Here is a 17,082-nt window from a genome sequence, read left to right on the forward strand (position 1 = left end):
TTGTTCTTATTCATTCCTTGAATCACGGCAGAGGCCCTCCAGATTTCTCTACCGTTAGTCTGTATTGTGCTGTCAGAATTCGCATTCTGAAAACTCAAATCGGATGCCACTCCACTGGGGAGAAACTGGCCATGGCTCCCCATGGCCCCCTGCTTCCTGATTCTTTTCAGCCCAGATTCTGGGTCCAGGTGCAGGACTCTCTCTCCATTCCCTCGCCCGTGCTCTTTGGGTGTTCTGTCTTATCTGCGAGCTGCTTAGGCTGTTTCGCTGTGAAGCCTTTCCTGGCCTCCCTCTCGGCTCCTAGAAACGTTGACTGAAGTTGGTTGTTTATAGTGCTGTCTTTCCTATTAGCTGCCAAGGGCGGGGACTGTGGCTCATGTCCCTCCTTCAGTCCTCCTTGACATTTAGAGAGGACCCGTGAATCCCGGCTGAGTGAATGAGGACCGAGTATCTCGTAGTGAGGCTGCGCTAAGATGCAGAGAGCTCTCCCGCCCTCCGTGAACGCGGCACTGAGGACGGCTGCGGCTGGGACTTCTGCAGGCTCAGGACCAGCGCTGTGGGGTGCAGAGGGCTAAGACAGTGAACCTGTGGTGAAGGGTTTTTTTGCTAACTCACCACACACCCAGTCTCCACGTTTCCGTGCATTCTGTGCCCATGATTCTCTTCGGTGGCCTCCAGCCCACGCGGGGTCACCACCACCAACCCTTTGTTGTGATGGAACAGGCTGCCCTCCTCCCACTGGAGGTTCGATGCCGCTCTGTGTCTTTGTGTAACTTCTGGGAGAAGCCAGAACAGCCTGGTCACTGCAGAAAAGTCTCTCCCAGAGATGACGTAGCTTGGGAGCTCTCTGAAGGTGGTGGTGGTGGGTCACGATGCCCAGAATGGCTCATGCCCCAGGTGCTTCACGGGGCGCCAGGGACCACGGCAGTGAGAGAAAGGAGATCATGGTGTTTCTAAAACAATCCCTGGGGTGGTGGTATTATTATTCCCATGATTCCCATCTTACTGGGGAGGACACGGACACTCACAGTGGTGGAGCCCAAGCACTGGGATTCATTGCCGGGTCTGCCTGACCCCAGAGCCCTAACTCAGCTCGTACCACATTCTGTCTCCTCCTTTGCCTACAGTACAACTTAAAATCTGCCGTCCGCCGGCTTCTTACCACTCAGCTCACCCTCCCTGCGAAGGTCGGGGAGTGAACTCAGTGACGAGCCCTGTACATCAGGCCACGTACCAGGCAGTCTTGGCATAGCAAGAGCTCGTCTGGGGCCGGTGCTAGAGGGACACTTCTGACTGTTTTTGCTACTGCCAACCACTGACTACTGGACCCTCTTTCTGTCCTGTCCTGGTAGTGACTCCACTACCCGCTGGCTTGGTACCCTGACCCTTCTGACACAGGGGTTCTCAACCCTCGCCTCACCTTGGAATGGCTTGGGAAGCTTTAAAACAAAACGCCAGGCGCCCCCTCCCCTCCCCTCTGCCATGGGGTTCCTATTCAGTCATTCTGGGTTGGGGTCCAGGTATTATTATTATTATTTTTTTTAAATTAATTAATTTATTTTTTCAACAAAACAGTATTCATTGTTTTTGCACAACACCCAGTGCTCCATGCAATACGTGCCCTCCCCATTACCCACCACCTGGTTCCCCCAACCTCCCACCCCCGCCCCTTCAAAACCCTCAGGTTGTTTTTCAGAGTTCCAGGTATTATTTTTAAAACAACTTTATTTATATGTCATAAAATTCACCCATTTTAAGTTTACAGTTCAGTGATTTTTTTTTTTTTTAAAGTGAACTGAAAGCGTTGTGTAACTATTACCACCATCCGATTGGACAACCACTGAATCACCCCAGTAAGATTCCTCATGCCCCTGTCTAGCCCATCCTTCCCTTCCAGCTAGCCCTACTCTACTTTCTGCCTCTATAGATTTTCTTTTTCTTTTAAAGATATTTATTTATTTATTTGAGAGAGGAGAGAGAGCAGAATGAGAGAGAGCATCAGATGCGGGGGCTTGATCCCAGGACCCCAAGATCATGATCGAAGCTGAAGGCAGAGAGGCTCAACCAGCTGAGCCACCCAGGCCCCCCTAGATTTGCTTTTTCTGGCCTTTTCTTAAAAAATGGAATTATCTGTATTATTTTTAAAGGCCCTGGGGTATAATGCATAGCCATGGTTGAGAATCACTATTATCTCAGACCTTTTTTTTTTTTTTTTACTACTGTTCCCTGAATCACTGTGGCTCCGAGAAATCAGTAGGCGCCTACTAGGGCTGTCTTCTAGATAAGTTGCAAGTGTAATGGGTCCCTCAGATAAGCTATAAGCTAAGTGGATCCTGGCCTGAGAACTTAATGATCGTTTGTAACCTCCTTTTTATGGGAACATGTTCTTGAAAGTCCAAATGCGCTGACTCAGGAAGAAGCATTTGGGAGAGGGCTTGCACAACCTGTCTTAAGATGCAGAGGGCCTCCCGGCCAATGGCCGGAGCACTGAGTCAGAGCCGAGCCCTCGAATTTGTGTGGCCTTGCCTCTGGCACTTCTGCTTCCAATTTTTGTGTGTGGCCGTCCAGCTCCACCTGGCCTGGCCTTTTTGCATTGGGGTGCCAGTGAACTGGACCCCCTCCCGGATCTCCCCCACCCCACAGGGTTTAGCTCCACGTGCATTGTCCACAGTGAGATCCTTGCAAATCGCTTGTATTTCTGCCTGCTTGAATACATTTTGAAATCTCAGACTCGGCTACCTCCAGGTCCAAGCCAGTGCTGTAATTGACTTGAGCAGCCTGAGGCAGGAGAGTGTTGAAGGCAGAGTCTGCAGAGTGTGCCGGTGGCAGGGAGCTTCCTTCCCACTTTGCCATAAGCAGAAATTGTTGGTGGAGCTTTCAGACTTAGCACGTGGTTACAGCCGGGACAGCAAAGAGATTCCATTTCGTGTGCCAGAGAGGGAGGAAAAAGGCCAAGTGACCAAACAAAAAGCTGCCGTGTAAGCTTACATGTGTAGGAAGAAAAAAAAAAAACCTCAATTCAGTTGATTTTAAAAAATATAATAGTTCATCTTAGTCCTGGATTAGAATTCAAATAATATTGTGGAGAGTCAGTTAAGATTGATAAGGGTTTTGTTATTGCTGTTTCAAGTAAGAAATGAATGTTATCTCAGAAAAGCTGTAAATATGTGGCCAGACTTTCATCATTTGGGGAAATAATTCAGAGCGTAGAGTGTAGACGTATTAGGTGTATTTCACCCATGTTATTACCAGAATACTTTCTGTTTGATCATTTTCCTGCTGATAAATATCCTTTTTCTTTTCAGTGTTACGCATGGGAATCTTTTGTTTTTCTTTTCCCATACTTTCTCTTTAGAGTGCTACAAACCCTCTTGTGAGACTTTTTAAACTCCTTTGTGGAATGCGTAACAAGTCGTTGCATTTATAAAGTGTCAGAGGGTTCCTTTATTTTTAAAATCCAATTAAGTAGCCTTCAGATACCTGCCCAGAAATTTAAGAAGACAGCTAATCTAATGAGATAGAACAGGAAAAACTCACCCAGCCGTCCCCTGGCTCGCTGTGAAACCAGACGAGTGTGTCCCAACTCAGCACAGAGGCTCAAGTGGATTTTGTAAACACTTGTACCAGGAGGAGACGGCGTTGCACAAAATCTGGTTCCCGGCAGGATGAAATACACCACTTAGCTGTGGGGCTGGCCCCTGTAATTTCCCTGTAAATATGAATTTCACTGCAGACAGTGACCATGTGTGTTGTTGCCCCATAGACAGTATTAAGATTCCTCGACTGCTTGGTCCCAGTTTCTATCACTTAGCAAACATGCGCTTAGATCTTTGCAGGTAACCAGAATTTCAAATCACTTTAAAGTTTCTTCCCATGCCCCCCCTTTCTTTCCTTTCAATTGATATATCGAAGTCATTATTTAAGTGAAAACCCCACAGATTTATCATCTCTCGTGTGGATTTGTCAACCCAAACCATCAGAACTGTGATCTTGGGGCAACGGGAAGACACAGATGTTTGAAGTTAGTGTTGGCTCTTGGGCCAACTGTTAGCCATCGGTGGGTAGAGATGGACTGAGTGGGAAGAGGTGACTGAGCCGCTGCTCTCAGGGGCTCAGAATGCCTGCAGGGGTTGAAAGGAGCAATCTTGGTGAAGTCTTGAAAAGCTAGCGTCTCGGGGCACCTGGGTGGCTTAGTGGGTTAAAGCCTCTGCCTTCGGCTCAGGTCATGATCCCAGGGTCCTGGGATCGAGCCCCGCATCAGGCTCTCTGCTCCGCAGGGAGCCTGCTTCCTCCTCTCTCTCTGCCTGCCTCTCTGCCTAGTTGTGATTTCTCTCTGTCAAATAAATAAAATATTAAAAAAAAAAAAAAAGCTAGCGTCTCGTGCCTTCAGAAGAGCGAATTGGGAAAGCACAGAAATCCCCTTCAAAGTTAGAAGAATTTGGAAGTGATTAGAAAGGCTCGAAGCTTCATGGGAAAGCACACTTCCCTTGTACACAGATCAGGGGTCAGCAGACTGTGGCCTATGGGCCAGATCTAGCCCCAGTCGGCTCAGAAGAGTTTTTCCATTTTTTAATGGTTAAAAAAAGGAATCAAAAGAAGAATATCTTGTGCCTATGAAAATTATGTGAATTCATGGGGCACCTGGGTGGCTGTCAGTTAAGCATCTGACTCTTGATCTCAGCTCAGGTCTTGGTCTCAGGATCATGAGTTCAAGCCCCGTGTTGGGCTCCATGCTAGACGTGGAGCCTACTTAGAAGGGGAAAAAAAAAAAACCCTCTGCAAATTCACATGGCAGTGGCCATAAGTCAAGTTTATTGGAACATCGCCAGGTCCATTCAGTCTGTGTTGTCTGTGGTGACCTTTGTGTTACAACGGCAGATCTCAGTGATAACAGCAGCAATGGTGTGGCCTGCAAGCCTGAAATATTTATTATTTGGCCTTTCCAGAAAAAGCTGGCTGACGCCTGACCCAGGCAGTTGTATTTATTGAGATCTTGTCCTGAAGTATGTTTATGAGTAGGAATCAGGAAGAAAACAATAGTTACAATATTTCAGTGGTCCGAGGGGAGGTGAGTGGGTGGAGGAGAGACATAATTTCTGATCCCACCCTGTCCCCAGCATCACCAGCCCTGGGCTGTGCCTCACATTTGGGCCATATTAACAGTCAGCCACCCCCATTCATTCTGGCAGCAGCTTCTCTGACATGAGGTGGAATGTCTAAGAAGACGAAATACACCTCCAGACCAGCCTCACATACCAGTCCTCAGAGCGATTCCTGAAACCCTCCTTAGTGAGGTTTGCACCACACCCTCTGAGAGTCACTGGTGTTGACCTGGGGTTGGCACCCTGGCTGACAAACAGCCAGATAGTAAATACTTTGAGCTCCACAGGCCATATGGCCTCTGTTAGAACAACTCAGCTCTGCTGTTGTAGCATGAAAGCAGCCATTGATAATACATCGACCAGTCAGCCTCACTGTGTTCCAATAAAACTTTATTTGTGCACATGGAAACTTGAATGTCAGGTAATTCTGGTGCATTGTACTATGTATTCCTCTTTTGAGTTTTTTTCCCCCCAGCTTTTTTTTTTTTTTAAAGATTTATTTATTTTAGAGACACAGAATAATAGAGCACAATCAGGGGGAAGGAGCAGAGGCAGAGGGAGAAGCAGAATCACGAGCCAAAAGCAGATGCTTAACTGATTGAGCCACCCAGGCGCCCCTCCCCCAACCATTTTATTTTTATTTTATTTTATTATTATCATTATTATTATTTTTTAAAGATTTTATTTATTTATTTGACAGAGAGAGATAACAAGTAGATAGAGAGAGGGAAGCAGGCTCCCTGCTGAGCAGAGAGTCAGACGCGGGACTCGATCCCAGGACCCCGAGATCATGACCCGAGCCGAAGGCAGCGGCTTAACCCACTGAGCCACCCAGGTGCCCTATTTTATTATTTTTTAAAGATTTTATTTATTTATTTGACAGAGAGAGATCACAAGTAGGCAGAGAGGCAGGCAGAGAGAGAGGGGAAGCAGGCTCCCTGCTGAGCAGAGAACCCGATGCGGGGCTTGATCCCAAGACCCCGAGATCATGACCTGAGCTGAAGGCTTTAACCCACTGAGCCACACAGGCGCCCCTCCCCCAACCATTTTAAAGTAAAAATTATTCTTACCTTACTGGTCATACAAAAATAGGCAGTGAGCCAGATTGCACCTGTAGGCCATTGTTTGCTGACCCCTGGTAATGTGGATAGTTTACGTTCTGTATTTTCATTAAAAAAATTTTTTTTTAAAGATTTTATTTATTTATTTGACACAGAGAGAGATCACAAGTAGACAGAGAAGCAGGCAGAGAGAGAGGAGGAAGCAGGCTCCCTGCGGAGCAGAGAGCCCGATGCGGGGCTCGATCCCAGGACCCTGAGATCATGACCTGAGCCGAAGGCAGCAGCTTAATCCACTGAGCCACCCAGGCGCCCCTCATTAAAATTTTCATTAAAAAAAACATTAACTTGGGAAGACACTGTCACCTTTGAATTTTAGTCATTGTGCATTTTATTGTGGAAGGCAATTCTGTGCATACGTCTGCTTTCCTGCCTACTGCTACTGAATTTTTTTTTCTTGCTACCTCTTTTGAAATCGAGAAAGATCCTTTTTCAAGTCATTACTCTATTGTTGGGATAGCCATTTACTTTTCCACTGATTCATTTGGTGTATTTTTATGAAGCATCTACTGTGTGGCAGGCAGGTGGTAAGAAGGGTGCTGGAGCCTGGGGAGCGATGGCTACAATAGACTTGGTCTCTGCCCCTACGGAGCTCTCTGCTGGCAGGGGAGAGGTTAGTGTAATATGCAGTGCTTGGAAGATCACAGCACGCATTGGAGATGTGGCCTCAAGCGCTGATTTCTGTGGCGCTCGGAATACTTGCCTCCCGTAGGTGTATGTGGCCCGAGTGTGGTAGGTGATATCCTGGGAAACAAGATGGCGGTTCACAATCATGGTGTCAGGCATTTGAACATAGCCATGGCAGAAACCTTTCCAGAAATCAGTCTGCCATTAGAGTTGGAAGTTGTTGGGCCAACTGGAGATTCTCCTTTGGCCCTGTGTCCTAGTTGAAGCATCTTTGTCTTTTTTGGTGAGCTGAATGACTTTGGATTGGATGCATTTACATTTTCTCATGGCCTGGGAAGGGGGCTGAGTGAGACTTCGGTTAGCCTCAACTGCAAGGTGGGCTATTACTACAACCAGTCAAGGGAGAAGGGGGTGGGGGGTATCGAGGTCTGCACAGCCCTGCTGCTGTAAGGCTTTGGGAATTAAAAGGAAAAAGGTTATACTTTACCAAAAAGTAATCAAGAAATGACAACTGCTGCCTGCTGTAAGCCTTGTTTGAATGACTTGTGAAATTGCACAGTGGCGTGCATAGGAAAAAACAAACCCCAGAGTAAAATGGCGGGCGGGAAGTGCTTTCCTGCTTTGTATTGTTTTCCCAGTTACGGACAGGAAACATTCAAGTGTGTTTTCAAGCACAGAACATTGTGCACAAAGACGGCTCTGACAAAGCAGAAAAAAGGCCCATATAACAAAAAGTTTGTATCTGTAGCAAAATGTCTGATTTAAAATAATCTGATTTAGCAAGTAGTATTTTAAAAATTTTGGATTTAAGGTGCCTTGATAAGTTTAATATGTTTCTCCCCTGTTTGCTTTATTAATGGATTTTTAAAATCTGATTAAAAAAAATCACATCTCAGATGGGGCGCCTGGGTGGCTCAGTCAGTTAACGTCTGCCTTCAGCTCAGGTCGTGATCCCAGGGCCTTGGGATCGAGTCCTGCATCGGGCTCCCTGCTCAGCAGAGAGCCTCCTTCTTCCTCTGCCTGCTGCTCCCCCTGCTTGTGCTCTCTCACTCTTGTTCTCTCTCAAGTAAATAAATAAATAAAATCCTTTTTAAAAAAAAAACACATTGCAGTAAAAACCAAGGGGCTTATAAATCCTTTAAATGGGCACCTTAGCCAGTATTCCGAATAATTGCTGGACTTGCCTTGGGTAAAAATTCTAGGTCTCTGGTAAAGATGAACACTTCAGAACAATTCAAGATACAAAGGACTGAGACTTGGACCAGTCGCAGTGATGAGGAAGATCAAGTCATTTGGGCCACATATTGGGGGAGGTAGGGGCAGTGGTGGCTCCCTAAAATCAAGGTAGGGATAGCATAGGCCAGCGGGAGTATCATTGTGTGAAGGAGCCACCCCAATTTGTATATTATATTCCAGAATCATGATTTGTCACTTAAAAGTCATCTTTCCCAGATATCCTGTATTCATGGATTGGAAGATTTAGTATTATTAAAATGTCCATATACCTAAAGTTGTCTACACATTCAGCACAGTTTCTATCAAAATTCCAATGGCATTGGGGTGCCTGGGTGGCTTAGTTGGTTAACGGCTGCCTTTGGCTTAGGTCATGATCCCACGGTCCTGGAATTGAGTTCCACATCAAGCTCCCTGCTTGGTGGGGAGTTTGCTTCTCCCTCTCCCTTTGCCTGCCCCTCTGCCTACTTGTGCTCTCTGTCTCTCTGTCAAATAAATAAATAAAATCTGAAAAAGAAATTCCAATGCCATTTTTCACAGAAGGCGAAAAATACTTCTAAAATCCACATGCAACCACAATAGGCCCAAATAGCCAAAACAATCCTGAGCAAAAAGAACAAGGCTGGAGCCATCAGACTTCCTGATTCCAAACTACTTGACCCTTGAACAAACAACATGGGTTTGAATAGCTTATATACAGAGTTTTTACAGTCCAGTAAAGTAAATGTATTTTCTCTTCCTTACAATTTGTTTAATCACATTTTTTCCCTCTAACTTAATTTATTGTAAGAATGCAGTAAATAAGGCACGTAGCATATGAAGATGTTAATCAGTGAGGCTTCTGGTCAACAGTAGGGCTATTAGTAGTTAAGCTTTCTGGGATTTAAAATCTATATGCTGATTTTTGGCTGCAAAGGGGTTAATACATCTAACTCCTGTGTTGTCCAAGGGTTTACCTGTTACAAAGCTGTAGTAATCAAAACGGTACAGTCTTGGCATAAACAAACAAACAAACAAACAAAACACAAATCAGTGGAAGATTTGGGAGCCCAGAAATAAATCCACATGTATATAGTCATCTAATTTTTGACAAGGGCATGGAGAGTGCACAATGGGGAAAAGACAATCTCTTTAATGAATAATTTGAAAAAGAAGGTAAACCGGACCCCTACCTTGTACCACTCTAAAAAACTTAACTCAAAATGAATTAGAGAATTAAATATAATATTAGGAACCACAAATCTCCTAGAAGAAAATATAGGGAAAAAGTTCCTTGACATCTACCTTGGCATTGATTTTTTGGATATAACACCAAAGGCGCTGTCAACAAAAGCAACAATAAATAGGTGGGACTACATAAACTAAAAAGCTTCTGCACAGCAAGGACGCAATGAAAATACAAAAGCAACCTGCAGAATGGGAAAATATATTTGCAGATTATAAATATGGGGCTAATACCCCAAATACATAATGAATTCATACAACTCAGTGGTTAAAAAAACAAAAACAAAACCAAAATGACCTGGTTTAAAAATGGGCAAAAGACCTAACTAGACATTTTTCCAAAGAAGAAATACATATGGCCGACAGGTACATGAATAGGTGCGGAACATCACTAATAATCAGGGAAGTGCAAATCAAAACCGTAATGAGATATCACCTCCTACCTGTAAGAATGGCTGTTAGAAAAGAGGTGAGAGATAGCAAATGTTGGTGACAATATGGAGAAATTGGGACCCAGGTGTACTTTGATGAGAACACAGTCATCATGGAAAACAGTATAGAGGTTCCACAGAAAATTAAAAATAGAGCTACCCTATAATGCAGCAAACCCACTTGCTGAGTATGTATCTGAAGAAAATGAAGTCAGCATCTCAAAAAGATATCTGCACTCCTGTATTCACCGCATCGTTATTCACAGCGTAAGGTACAGAAACAACCTAAGTGTTGGTTGACGGATGGATAAAGAAGATGTAGGGGGGTGTGAGTGTGATACGTACATGTATGTGTCTATGTGTATGTACACACACACATCACACACACACACGGGAATATTATTCAGCCATGAAAAAGAAGGAAAGTCTGCCATTTGCAACTACATGAATGAACCTGAAAGATATTGTGTTGACCAAAATAAGCCAGATAGAGAAAGACAAATACTGTATGATCTCACTTATATGTGGAATCTGAAAAAAAAAAAAAGGTCACATCTATAGAAACAGTGTAGAATGACAGTCACCAGGGGCTAAGGGCGGGAAGATGCTAGTCAGCTAGTCAAGGGGTACAAGCCTTCAGTTATAAAAAGAATAAGCTCTGGGGGGCGGGGCACACCTGGGTGCCTCAGTGGGTTAAGCCTCTGCTGCGGCTGAGGTCATGATCTCAGGGTCCTGGGATGGAGCCCCCCACATCAGGCTCTCTGCTCGGCAGGAAGCCTGCTTCCCCCTCCCCCTATGTGTACCTTTCTGCCTGCCTGTGATCTCTCTTTCTCTTTCTGTCAAATAAATAAATAAATAAAATGAAAAAGAATAAGCTCTGGGGATTATAGTAATACCATATTATATACTTAAAAATTGCTAAGAGAGTACATCTTAAGCATTCTCACAACTACTGTTACAAAAAAGGGAACTGTGGAAGCTGATGGATATGTTCATTAACCTGATTAGGGTCATCATTTCACAATATATATGCAAGCTGAATTGTCACATTATATACTTTATATATATAATATACATAAGTATAGTTTTATTTGTCAATTTTAGGTCAGTAAGGCTGGTAAAGCTCAGTAAAGTAATCATTTCTGATAATAGGTAATTTTTAATAATTTCAGTGAATTAAAAAAATCTAGTTAAAAAGATACATTTGGGGGATACCTGGGTGGCTTAGTCGGTTAAGCACCCTCTTGATTTGGGCTCAGGTCATGAGATCGAACCCCACACTCAGTGGGGAGTCTGCCTGAGATTCTCTCCCTCTCCCTCTGCCCTCCCCCTGCGCATACATGTGTGTTCTCTCTCAAATAAATAAGTCTTTAGAGAAATTGGATTTCTCTCTCAAATTAATTTTATCACAGTGCCTGGGTAGCTCAGTCGGTTAAGCACCTGCCTTTGACTCAGGTCATGATCCCAAGGTCCTGGGACTGAGTTCCATATGGGGCCCCCTGCTCAGCTGGGGGCGCTTGCTTCTCCTTCTCCCTCTGCCTGCCACTCTCCCTGCTTGTGCTCTCTCTTTCTTTCTGTCAAATAAATAAATAAAATCTTAAAAATTTTTTTAAATAAAAAAATAAAACTAATTTTATCAATTAATATAGAGTGTCCACAGGGTCAGGAAACATAGGATAAATTTATTTTTAAGCAAGATGTTAACATTTTCCTCTTATATGTTCCATGGATGTCTCCACCTCCAAATAGCTTTTTTGGTAAAGTACCTCTGAATTTAAAGCAAAGGGCTTGGTTGTTAATTTGAAAAGAAGGACATTAAATATACAAATTTGTTTTATAGTCTGGACACTCTGTATACTTTTGTGCGGATTAGCAGTTGGACCCATTGTTTTAAGTTAGAGTTACGCTTCACTTGAGGTTACACATCACTTGAAACCATATCAAGCATGTCCCTGAAAAATGTAACTGATCTATTATTTTTTAAAATTTGAAACTATCTATACAGGTGGTTTAAAAAGTCAAGTAATGGTAAAAGACTTACCACAGTGGGTTCTCTCTCTACTAACCTCATTCTCCCAGGTGAGAGTCCCCAGCCCCAGAGGAAGCTATTTTCAAATTTCTGTTCATTCTGGCATTTACTCATATATACATTTATAGACAAATATGTAAACTGCTATCCTTCAAGTTAGGAAGTTTTAGTTATTACTTTGCAATTTGCAATTTTAGTTATTACTTTGCAAATTTGCAAATATATATTGGCTTACTGTCATGATAACGAGGTTTTCATGCTCTCATGTGACTTTCTCCTCACATCTGTTCCCTTATCCTTCCAATACAGTTATATTAACAATTTTTGGATATACTGCTGTTTGATATTTACATTATTATGTGCAATCAACTATTTGCAGCTAAGCATAGTAGTGTCCTGTGACTCTTTCTGATGGACTTTTTGTTTCCTCTTTTTTTTTTTTTAAAGATTTTATTTATTTATTTGACAGGCAGAGATCACAAGTAGGCAGAGAGGCAGGCAGAGAGAGAGGCGGAAATGGCTCCCCGCTGAGCAGAGAGCCCGATGCGGGGCTCGATCCCAGGACCCTGAGATCATGACCTGAGCCGAAGGCAGAGGCTTTAACCCACTGAGCCACCCAGGCGCCCCTTTGTTTCCTCTTGAAGTTAATACTTGGTTTGTTTTTACGTTTGCTTTATTTTCTTTGTGGCTGTTGCAGTGCTGTGCTCATAGATGTTTGACACCCCCCCCCCCCCAACAAAAGCCCTGAATTGTATTGGTTGCATTTGTTTGTATTGTGTTTGATTTTTCATTTCAAATTACCAGTGTGAGACCTCTGAACAAGTTGCTGGGAAAAGATGCATACAGTTGGTTCTCAGCTATTCGTAACTTTCTCATACCTGCTAATGGTCCACACTGGGACTTTAAAATTAAGTTTTCCTCTTCTTCTGTTATATTTTTAAAATAATTTTGTCTCATCAAAGGACTTACTGGTTCTGAATCTCTTCTTTTGAACTCTGAATGTTTCAATAGGCCTTGGGGACTTTGGTCTGTGTATACTTAACACTTACAGAAGGAAGAGATTTCATAGTTCTGTCCCAGGCATACAGGGCCCTGGCCAGAGACGATGAGGCCAGAGTTACACAATCTAGTGCTGCTATGTTGCTAGAGGAGGGACAAGGCTATTGGAGAACAGGAGTCATGGTGAAGCTATGGTGGTCTCATGCCAGGTATGTCCCTGCGAGGCTGGCCATCAGGGTTCTTTTTGAGGCTGGTTGCTTGAGCTCCTAGTCAGCTGGGGCCCTGCCCCACTTCCCTAACTGGCATGCTTGCTTATGTTTGGCGCTTCTGCAATGCCTGGCACCATGCATGCCAAGCAAGGTCTGGGATGGCATAATTTGGTCCAGTGCTTGCAGAACTTGTTCAGAGTTGACAGTTGGCCTCCTCTGAAAGCTGGGGCTTTGACCTCATCTCCAGGCTCTGCTCCTGTGGACCTGGGAGGTATCTGAGTTCTGGTATCTCAGGTTCAGGTAACCTGGGAGCGCAGAGTTCTGGTTTCCTGCAGGAACTGGTGTGGGAGCCCTGCTGTTGGCATCTCCGCGTTAGCTAGGGCACAGCGGCGACAACTGGTCTTGGAATCCTTTGTAGCTGTGCCAGCTTTTACTTGATCTGCCATCATCCTGCGGGCTGGACGTGTGCACCACCACACCACAAGCCGCTGGCTTGTATTGAACTAAGCTTAGCAGTGTTTTGAGGTCAGTCTCAGGGGGTCCCATCCACTTTCTGGCCAAACGGCTTTTCCTTCTCTTGCATTAGATTCGTTCACGGGGAAGATCATGCAGCCTTCCATTCTGCAGTAAATCTTATTAAAAGGCTTCAGAATTCTGGTTCATTGATGGTCTTCCCCTTTCCCCAACTCTGCCAACATTCAGGGCTGAAACAGACTGTTTCTTTTCCCTTTAAAAGTTTCCTTGTTCATTTCAGTGGGAGTTAGGTAGGGATGTTCATTGGCTTGGCTTCAATCACTGTTTAAACCAGAAGTCCCAACAGGGCACCTCGATTGCTGTCATTCTGGGTTTATGTACAGCAAAGGCGCTGTCCTATTGGACTGCAGAGGAAGGTCTTCTTAAGAAAGTACAGTGATCGAGGTGCCTGGGGGGCTCAGTCTGTTAAGCATCCGCCTTCAGCTTAGGTCATGATCCCAGGGTCCTGGGATTGAGCCCCGCACTGGGCTTCCAACTCAGTGAGGACCGTGCTTCTCTGTCTCCATCTGCCTGCGGCTCCCCTACTTGTGCTCTCTTTCTCTCTCTGTGTCAAATACATAAATAAAAAAAAAACCTTAAAAAATAAAGAAAGTACTGTAATCTGGCAACTGAGGCTCGAGCAGCTCTGAATGCCCCTGTGCTGATTGCGGGGCGGCAGGTGGGCTTTTCTGGAAAGGTCTGTGGGGTTAATGTGGTGAATGGTAGTTGGAAGACATAGTTGGAGGAAAGCTGAAAATATGGTTTCTTTTTAAAGGCAAGACGAGATACTGGAAAGAGAATGCTCAGTTGTTACCATCTTGAGTGGGTATTGTTGAATCCTGTTCCTGGATTTGTGACAAACCTGTTTCAGTAAGGCCATGAAACTCAGAAATGATCATTTTAAGAAATGAAGTTTAATCTTCTCGAAGCAGGCTTTTCCCAAAGGGTGGTCTGTGGGTCTGGGGCCATGGAATTCTGGGCAGGAGGGGCTTCTTCAGAATGCAGCAGGGTCTTGTCCTGGACCTGCTAAATTAGAATAGAGGTGGAACCTGGAAACTGGCATTTTATGTCAGCACACTCCCCCTGCCCCCCTGCCAGGGATTCTGTACAGCCCACGTAGGGGAGCCACTGGTCTCAATCCTTGGCTCTTGTTTGGGGTTGCCATTGTCTGCAAACTTTGGTTTTCTTTGGTTTTGCTTAAGCAGCCCTCTGATGTAAACATCGGTGGAATTTCTCCCCACGTTATCATTCATTCCTGCCCGTTTTGTTTTAAGCTCCAGGATGATTATTACTGAATTTCCTGAGTTGCTTTGCATTTCTGGATTCCTAATTCTGAACTTCTGATTCCCCCCCACCCCACAGAGCCGAGAAAACAGAAGTCCTCAGTGAAGATCTGTTACAGGTAATAAAAATCTTTTTCAGGTGCTTTGTTTAAAGAGGAAAACCAAACCAAACCAAACCAAATCTCATAGGTGAGAATGGAAGTGGATGGATGGACGGACGTATGTGTGTATGTGTGTATTCTCCGACGAAACAGAATAAAATAAAATGGATCAGCGTGGTTCTGATCCTTAAGAAGAGCAGTTGGGCTGCATGGAAAGGGGATCTGAAACTTTGGTTTCATGTTATGAAGTTCAGATGGGGCTAGTCCTGCTTTCAAGTGCCAGGTGTTGGGGTGGGGTATATGGGCCAGTTCACTGGCACTGCGGCCTGGTCACGGGTCCTGGGCAGGCGGAGGGACTGTTGTTTGCTGCCGGGATGGTGTCCTAGATGGGACAGGCCCTGCCAGCTGTGGCGGAGGGCCCCACTGGCTCCAACCTAGAGTTTCCACTTCTCCTTCCTTTCACACTGTTGTTCCCCAGTTCTGGGCTGAGCTGGGTCCCGAGGGATTTAGAGTCTCAGTGACAGTGACCAGATCTGGCACAATTGCTCTGAGGCCCCGAGGTGGTCTGCCTCTAGGGCAGGGGTGTTTCCTGTGGGGACCTCAGCCAGGGCTCCTGCACTTCATCTCTCAACAGGCTTCCTGAACTCTGGGGCTCGGAGTTTCTCCCTTTATACACATGCCTTCGCTCTACCTCAGCCCCCCTCCCTCCCCCGCCCACCCCAGAGCACACTGGGAAGGACAGAGCCCCTCCTGCACTGAGGTTCTTGCTCATGTCATTTCCATAACCCACAGTACGTGTGTGCACTTGACCCCAGAAGACCACAGATCTGCTCCCAGGTGACTCTCCCTCTCTCCCTAGGGAGAGAAGGAGCTGGCATAGTTTAGAAGAATGTGGCTTGTACCACCCCGTGTCAGAACATCCTTCTCAATTATGACAGCCAGCCACAGGTACAAGATTTTAAGAGCACCCCTCCCCCCCCCTTTATTTTAAAGGACAGAAGTTTTTATTAAGGATTAGAAGGTTCCCCCCCCCCCCCCCGATTTATTAGACAAGCATGTTCTTAATAATATTTCCTCGCTGGCTTTTACCATGTATTTCAACTTCATTTTCAGACTTCCAGCAATTTGTTTGGTATTAGTTAACCTTTAACTTGACTGGGTTTTCATGTCCGTGTTCTGTCTCCCACATCCTGCATCAGTAAACACACGATCTCATTGAATCCTCGAAGTCTCAAGATGCGGCCGGAGGGCCTCTCAGGCAGTTCAAGGATGGCAGAGTTCCCATGGCAGGCAGGCGGCAACTGTCTGTGCTTGTCTCTTTGCCCGAACATCCACTGGGGACCCAAGAGTGTGCCAGTTTCTAGGAACACCTCATTTCATGACACGGATACTTACTCCACATCTGCCATCATTGCTACAGATGGTTTCCCCCTTCTTTGACTATAAAGAAAGAGAGGAATGGGTAAAAGTGTGGAGCCTTCCTACCCAGGTCTGTCCTTGACTCGCTCTGTGGCCTCAGAGATTTCTTGAACCTCCCTGTGCCCCAGTTTCCACTTCTCTAAAATGAAGATAATGGCTATATCCACCCCATAAGGTTATTAGCAGGAGTTAATGGGTTAAACAGGAGAGCAGGAAGGGTGGATCCCAAGCCACAGAGATTTGTTTGTTTGTTTCTGGTGTGAAACGTCCCTGAATTTGCTCTGTGTCCCCCTGCCTCTTAGATCAGTTCAGGAGGCTCTGTTTTGCCTCTCGTTTTTCACTCGTAAGTTCATTTTGTTTGTGTGGCAATTCCCTGGGAGGCTGTGAATCCCGGAGGGTGAGAACCTCAACTTATTTACGGTTGTTTTTCTACTATAGCCCAGGGACGTGATACATACTTGTCCTTTCAACAGATATTAAATGAACACCTGGTATTTGCGAATCAGATAGCATTCCAGGCACTTGGCAGAAGTCAGTGAGCAAAAGACACTGAGGCCCCTGTCCCTGTGAACTTGACAGTTTTCTCGTGGCAATCAGAATCAAAGTGAAATGATGGGGTGCTCTTGTTTGGTTTTGGTTTTGATTTTGCCTGTTTTCTTGGCAAATAAAGAGTGTGTATTATTTTTCCAGTGTTTTAAAATCTGGTCATTATAAGATCGGGGGGAGGTGATATGGCATCTGCTCCTTACTTATATGCCTGCCAGATCAGGGTCCTGGTGGTCGGGCCTTGGCTC

At 45.0% G+C, this 17,082-nt stretch overlaps 1 protein-coding gene across 6 annotated transcripts in view; it reads left to right on the forward strand.

Annotated features, from left to right (window-relative positions):
- The window catches only part of ARHGAP17 (Rho GTPase activating protein 17), an 86,186-nt gene that overhangs the window by 19,036 nt on the left and 50,068 nt on the right, over positions 1-17,082 (forward strand). For all 6 annotated transcript variants that reach the window (XR_006816745.1, XM_045994197.1, XM_045994201.1 and 3 more), the window contains exon 2: positions 14,848-14,887. Coding sequence is in view for 5 of the 6 variants with exons in the window: in XM_045994197.1 (XP_045850153.1) it covers positions 14,848-14,887 (40 nt within the window). In the remaining variant the exon portion in view is untranslated. The remainder of the gene's footprint in view (positions 1-14,847; positions 14,888-17,082) is intronic.

Source organism: Meles meles, chromosome 21 (genome assembly GCF_922984935.1).
Source record: "Meles meles chromosome 21, mMelMel3.1 paternal haplotype, whole genome shotgun sequence".
NCBI classification, from domain to species: Eukaryota; Metazoa; Chordata; class Mammalia; order Carnivora; family Mustelidae; genus Meles; species Meles meles.